The 7,173-nt window shown below is 40.3% G+C and overlaps 1 protein-coding gene across 2 annotated transcripts; it reads left to right on the forward strand.

Moving 5' to 3' along the window:
* The first annotated feature begins 3,519 nt into the window (after window positions 1-3,519).
* LOC135517783 (calcyphosin-like protein) lies at window positions 3,520-6,793 on the forward strand. 2 transcript variants are annotated; one of them, XM_064942382.1, is made up of 5 exons: window positions 3,520-3,577; window positions 4,005-4,146; window positions 4,573-4,750; window positions 4,860-5,069; window positions 6,451-6,793. In XM_064942382.1, the coding sequence occupies exons 1-5, from the start codon at window positions 3,538-3,540 to the stop codon at window positions 6,550-6,552; spliced, it is 672 nt and encodes a 223-aa protein (XP_064798454.1). In that variant the 5' UTR covers window positions 3,520-3,537; the 3' UTR covers window positions 6,553-6,793. The 2 variants fall into 2 exon arrangements, with proteins under 2 accessions (XP_064798454.1, XP_064798453.1); XM_064942381.1 differs by having other exon boundaries at window positions 3,522-3,577; window positions 4,002-4,146.
* The last annotated feature ends 380 nt before the right edge of the window (window positions 6,794-7,173 follow it).

The raw sequence follows: 7,173 nt of genomic DNA on the forward strand, positions 1-7,173 counted from the left end.
TGATCCAGCCCATACTGAGCTAACACACATGGTGTTTATACTGCCCATAGAGCTGAATACTAACTTGAGATGTGTGTTGTTAACTCACATTATTTGTGCAAGGGAATTGATGTCAGATTAGTGCAAATCGGAACTCAAGTTGGAATTCGGCCCATAACGCTAGAGATGTTGTTGCAATTGATGGAGGTCAACTGATACAGCTGTTATGTATACTCTTTTCTATTCCTAATGTCAGAATGACCTTAAACTTTTTGTGTTTGAGAATTTATTTGTTTAAATTCTGTTGAAAGGCCTGTTTAAAAAAAATATTAGCAATATTGTGTCATTAACCATTGACCGCTGGATATTTAGTAAACTATTTAGAATTGTAGGTGTTAAAGAATCTACTGAAGTCTTTTTGGGGTATCATTGTTTTATTTGTGTTTATTCGGCTGCATTACGAAAATGGCAAATGCACATTTTCCCAATTATGATTTCATTTTTGGTTTTAATTACTTGGCTCAATCAACAAAAACAAGTGACCTTCAAATGTCTTACTTTTTAAATATTTATCCTTTACATTGATCAAGAGGTCTTGCTGGCAGGTACAGCAAAGCAACAGGCCATTTACATCTCTGAAATACTGTACATTCCCAAACATCTTTCAAGGCAGGTTCCCAAAAGAAGGACTGCACAATGTGTCAACATGGAAGAACTACTGTACGAGCTCTAGTTGGATTGAGTAATTCAGATGTAACACACACACCATAGCATGCAGGTTAAATGCATGATATTAATATTTAAAGGAGATGGACAATTATCATAATCATGTTAAATTATAATTGAATGTAATCTGCTGTAAATAATATTTTAGATTTAACCAGAAAAGTCTCTCTCCATGTCTTTGTTAATGATGCACTGTTGTATATTTTGTTTGCTTTTTAGTTTTAGTTTTATATTGTTCTTTTAATATAGCAGACAGAAAGGGTCAACACATGTACAACATGCTATTTATTGTAAATGAATTGAACTACATCTGTTTAGATGCCCATTTACCTTAATCTCCTTAAAATCTCTGTAAAAAGTAAGAAATTAATTAAAGTTCCTAATTAATTATACAGTATACTGTAGTGTTAGTGAGATGGGTAACCTCACACTGATTTTGGTGAAGATGTTTTTGCTTTGTATCTTGAAATATATTATGTACAGGTATATTTCATTTTCTTTGCACATGTACTCTGATGCTGGAATGTTATAATTTATTAAACCCAGGTGTTGGTCCTCTGTGGGTTTTTTTTAATGTAGTATTTAGACTAAAGTGTTGTGGAACGAAATAAAACATCTTAAAATTATGTATTCCTATCATATAGTATTTATTTTTGGAGAGGACTGGCAATTTACAGACAGGACAAGGGGCACCTATGGTGCACTTGAGTAACCTTTCTTTTCAATAATAAAAAGGTTATGATCTTCGTAAGGAGTGGTGGAAAAAGTACTCAATTGTCATACTTGAGTAAAAGTGAAGATACTTTAATAGAAAATTACTCAAGTAAAAGTGAAACTCACCCATTTCAAAATTCTACTTGAGTAAAAGTTGAGTGTTTTTGAGTCTGCCAGATTAGAAGCAGTAGGGATGACATTGCGTAATATTGAGGATTAATGTACTGTAGGCTACTTACTGTGATGTGGTTGTCCCACCTAGCTATCGTAATGTGAATGTACTAACTGTAATACTCTGGATAAGAGTGTCTGCTAAATGACTAAAATGTAAAATATTGATAGGTGCGTGAATTTGACCATATTGCTCTCCTTGCTGAGCATTTGAAATGTAACTAAACTCAGCAAAAAAATAAACATCCTCTCACTGTCAACTGTTTATTTTCAGCAAACGTGTGTAAATATTTGTATGAACATAACAAGATTTCAACAACTGAGACATAAACTGAACAAGTTCCACAGACATGTGACTAACAGAAATAGAACAATGTGTCCCTGAACAAAGGGGGGGTCAAAATCTAAAAGTAACATTCAGTATCTGGTGTGGCCACCAGCTGCATTAAGTACTGCAGTGCATCTCCTCATGGACTGCACCAGATTTGCCAGTTCTTACTGTGAGATGTTACCCCACTCTTCCACCAAGGCACCTGCAAGTTCCTGGACATTTCTGGGGGGAATGGCCCTTGCCTTCACCCTCCGATCCAACAGGTCCCAGACGTGCTCAATGGGATTGAGATCCGGGCTCTTCGCTGGCCATGGCAGAACACTGCCGTTCCTGTCTTGCAGGAAATCACGCACAGAATGAGCAGTATGGCTGGTGGCATTGTCATGCTGGAGGCTCATGTCAGGATGAGCCTGCAGGAAGGGTACCACATGAGGAAGGAGGATGTCTTCCCTGTAACACACAGTGTTGAGATTGCCTGCAATGATGACAAGCTCAGTCCGATGATGCTGTTACACACCGCCCCAGTCCATGACGGACCCTACACCTCCAAATCGATCCCACTCCAGTGTACAGGCCTCGGTGTAACGCTCATTCCTTCGACGATAAACGCAAATCTGACCATCACCCCTGGTGAGACAAAACCGCGACTCGTCAGTGAAGAGCACTTTTTGCCAGTCCTGTCTGGTCCAGCGATGGTGGGTTTGTGCCCATAGGCGACGTTGTTGCCGGTGATGTCTGGTGAGGGCCTGCCTTACATCACTGATGGAGGGATTCTGTGTTCCTGGTGTAACTCGGACAGTTGTTGTTGCCATCCTGTACCTGTCCCACAGGTGTGATGTTCGGAAGTACTGATTCTGTGCAGGTGTTGTTACACGTGGTCTGCCACTGCAAGGACGATCAGCTGTCCGTCCTGTCTCACTGTAGTGCTGTCTTAGGCATCTCACAGTATGGGCATTATAGTTTATTGCCCTGGCCACATCTGCAGTCCTCATGCCTCCTTGCAGCATGCAAGGCACGTTCACGCAGATGGTCATGGACCCTGGGCATCTTTCTTTTGGTGTTTCTCAGAGTCAGTAGAAAGGCCTCTTTTTAGTGTCCTAAGTTTTCATAACTGTGACCTTAATTGCCAACCATCTGTAAGCTGTTTGTGTCTTAATGAACGTTCCACAGGTGCATGTTCATGAACTGTTTATGGTTCATTGAACAAGCATGGGAAACAGTTTTTAAGCCCTTTACAATGAAGATCTGTGAAGTTATGTGGATTTTTACTAATTATCTTTGAAAGACAGGGTCCTGAAAAAGGGACGTTTCTTTTTTTTGCTGAGTTTAGTATGGTCTACCTTTTCGAAAATGTATGGGAGTAAAAAAGTACATATTTTCTCTAAGGAATGTAACGTTAGTGAGGTCAAAGATGTCAACAAAATGTAAACAGTAAAGTACAGATACCCCCAAAAACAATTTAAGTAGTACTTCAAAGTATTTGTTTGTAGATACTTTACACCACTTTCCGTAAATTGACTTGTGCTCAAGGGCCAAAGGGGGCAGTGAAGAGGATAAGGCAAGCCCACATTTCTATGGAAACGCGTAGGGGTGGGGACTGGGAGGGGCCGCTGCTGATGTTGTTTACAGTTGCAGGTTGCAATATTAACTTTCACGGTAAGTTGCTCGCATCTACAGATAAAGTAGCAAACAAACTCCAAATAATTTGTAATTAGGAAGCTAGAATATCTAAATGTATACAGTCAGACTTTATTGCCAACACGGTCATAATGCAAACGACTTGCTAGGCTAGTTTGACCGTTCAGCTCGCAAGCGCCAGGTGACAACTTGAACCTACCTGTTCGTTTCCCCACTACGCCCTTTTTGTCACATAGCTCTAGCTTTATGTTTCATTTATCTTTGTCACCAACGTCACTCAAATACCGTCCCACTACGCCCTTTGTCACATAGCTATGGCATATCTTTACGTTTCATTTATCATTTTCATCGTCTCTCAAATACTGTACTCGGCGTCATCGAAAATTGTATCAAATCGAACTGAATGCTTGGAAATCAGTTATGCAAATGCATTTCCCGGCAGCAGGTATCATGGCGGGGACGTCACGACATGATCGGGAGATGGCAGTGAACGCCAAAAAACAGCTGTCTGTGTGCACAGACCCTGTGGAAAGCTTGAGGTTGCAGTGTCTTGCAAGAGGCTCTTCTGGCATCAAGGGTCTGGGCAGGTGAGAGAAAGGACAGTATACTTTTATGTGAAGGGCAGAGTAAATAGTTCTATATCAACTGTTGCCCAGGAGGTCATCAACATCAAATTAATAGTTTTATTTTATTTTACCTTTTATTTAACTAGGCCAGTCAGTTAAGAACAAATTCTTATTTTCATTGACGCCCAGGAACAGTGGGTTAACTGCCTTGTTCAGGGGCAGAATGACAAATGTTTGTTGCAGTAGTGATTAACAGGTCAGCTGTATCAAATATGTCACTAGTCAAGGCTGTAAAGTAGTCTGAATTAGTCTAAGGACCTCTCTTGATTGGTTTATAAAATGCAAGGATTGTTTCAGTAATGTAAACTCCAAGAAATACTGTCTGATTTTCTTCAACAGCCTAGTATTTATCTTTTTTTCTTCTTCAATTGTTTAATTATCTGTCAGAACATTCAAGATAATGGATGATGACAATAACCGTACGTTAGATATGAAGGAGTTTATCAAGGGCCTTAATGACTATGGTGTCCTCATCGAGAAAGAGGATGCCGTGGCAATGTTTCAGCGTTTTGACCGGGACAACAGTGGATTCATCGACTTTGATGAATTTCTCCTCACTCTCAGGGTAAGTATCAGTGGTAGGGATGAGCCTCTGAAGTACATGATAACTGTTGAAATGTGATCACACTTACAGTATGCTTTTTGTAAACTTTGTGCATTATTTTTGCCTGCAGCCTCCAATGTCCAATGCCAGGAAGGAGGTGATCATGCAGGCCTTTAGGAAGCTGGATAAGACTAATGACGGGGTGATCACTATTGAAGATCTAAGAGGGGTTTACAATGTCAAGTACCACCCCAAATATCAAAACGGGGAATGGACAGAGGAGCAAGTATTCCGCAAATTCCTGGACAGCTTCGACTCTCCTTACGACAAGGATGGACAGGTAATACTGATGACAACGTTGGGTAGAGGTAATAATCGTCTCACCATCTATCCACCTCTAATGTAGTGTACACCTATACTGCTCAACTAACAGCCTGTACATTATTCAGTCAGATATGAATGAGATTATAGATTTTCTAATCTAACCTTTATTTAACTAGACAAATCGGTTAAGAACAAATTCTTATTTACAATGACGGCCTACCAAAAGGCAAAAGGCCTCCTGCGGGGACGGGGCCTGCAATTAAAAATGATAATATAGGACAAAACACACATCACGACAAGAGAGACAACACAACACTACATAAAGAGAGACCTAAGACAACAACATAGCGAGGCAGCAACACATGACAACAACATGGTAGCAGCACAAAACATGGTACAAATATTATTGGGCAGAGACAGCAGCACAAAGGGCAAGAAGGTAGAGACAACAATACATCACGGAAGCAACCACAGCTGTCAGTAATATGTGTCCATGATTGAGTCTTTCAATGAAGAGATTGAGATAAAACTATCCGGTTTGAGTGTTTGTTGCAGCTCGTTCCAGTCGCTAGCTGCAACGAACTGAAAAGAGGAGCAATCCAGGGATGTGTGTGCTTTGGGGACCTTTAGCAGAATGTGACTGGCAGAACGAGTGGAGGATGAGGGCTGCAGTAGATATCTCAGATTTGGGGAGTGAGGCCTAACAGGGTTTTATAAATAAGCATCAACCACTGGGTCTTGTGACGGGTATACAGAGATGACCAGTTTACAGAGGAGTATAGAGTGCAGCAATGTGATGTGATGTGTCCTATAAGGAGCATTGGTGGCAAATCTGATGGCCGAATGGTAAAGAACATCTCGCCGCTCGAGAGCACCCTTACCTGCCGATCTATAAATTATGTCTCTGTAATCCAGCATGGATAAAATGGTCATCTGAATCAGGGTTAGTTTGGCAGCTGAGGTGAATGGATGATTATGAGACACCTTTCTTAGACTCCTGACATTTACTGCTTATCTATGAAACCATCTTAAACGGTTGATATCATAAAAGCTACAAACTTGTTCTTGTTGATCATCCTTTCTTATTTCTGGAACACATTTGGTCACACGAGGAGTTCATGAATTCCTATGCAGGTGCGAGTGCCCCCATTGAAACGTGTATCTACTTTATTATCATGATGAAAAGTGCCTGGAAACTTAACTAACGGGGGGGGAATGCAAATGAGGGTAGCAAAAGGGTGACAGCCTCAGCTTTCACACAACCTTGTCTTTCCCTTTCACCTTTGTGGTGTTCCAGTCCTCCTTATCAGTGCAATGTGGGTTTTCTGTCTCTATCTGACACTGATGGTATAGGCTGGTTCAGTAAGCTCTGTCTGTCACTTCCTCCCCTTCTGCAGGTCACCAAGGAGGAGTTTCTCAACTACTACTGCGGAGTCAGCGCCTCCATCGATAGTGATGTCTATTTCATTCTCATGATGAAAAATGCATGGAAATTATGAGTTTTAAGCTGATACATTTATGATAATGATTTTTAATGGACAGTTCTTCAAGGTGCTTTCTTAAACTAATATTTCGTTATGGAAATCATGTTGACAAACTAAACTAATATTTATAATTTTCCAATGATATGCAAATGGTTATGAATGACCTGTTCATATTTTGTGCAATGTTAAAATGTCACTCTCTCCACAAGCTAACTAACGACATCGAGCTATACAGTGGGGCAAAAAAGTATTTAGTCAGCCGCCAATTGTGCAAGTTCTCCCACTTAAAATGATGAGGGGCCTGTAATTTTCATCATAAGTACACTTCAACTTTGACAGACAAAATTAGGGAAAAAAATCCAGAAAATCACATGTAGGATTTTGAATTAATTAATTTGCAAATTATGTTGGAAAATAAGTATTTGGTCACCTACAAACAAGCAAGATTTCTGGCTCTCACAGACCTGTAACTTCTTCTTTAAGAGGCTCCTCTGTCCTCCACTCGTTACCTGTATTATTGGCACCTGTTTGAACTTGTTATCAGTATAAAAGACACCTGTCCACAACCTCAAACAGTCACACTCCAAACTCCACTATGGCCAAGACCAAAGAGCTGTCAAAGGACACCAGAAACAA

Source organism: Oncorhynchus masou, chromosome 28 (assembly GCF_036934945.1).
Source record: "Oncorhynchus masou masou isolate Uvic2021 chromosome 28, UVic_Omas_1.1, whole genome shotgun sequence".
Lineage (NCBI taxonomy): Eukaryota > Metazoa > Chordata > Actinopteri > Salmoniformes > Salmonidae > Oncorhynchus > Oncorhynchus masou.

Bases quoted from the DNA above. Each gene is read 5' to 3' on its own strand.
- LOC135517783 (XM_064942381.1), top strand. From the start codon at position 3,538: ATGTTGTTTACAGTTGCAGGTTGCAATATTAACTTTCACG. The intron at 4,147-4,572 runs GTGAGAGAAAGG...ATTATCTGTCAG, and splicing joins GGCATCAAGGGTCTGGGCAG to AACATTCAAGATAATGGATG. The intron at 5,070-6,450 runs GTAATACTGATG...CCCCTTCTGCAG, and splicing joins CTTACGACAAGGATGGACAG to GTCACCAAGGAGGAGTTTCT.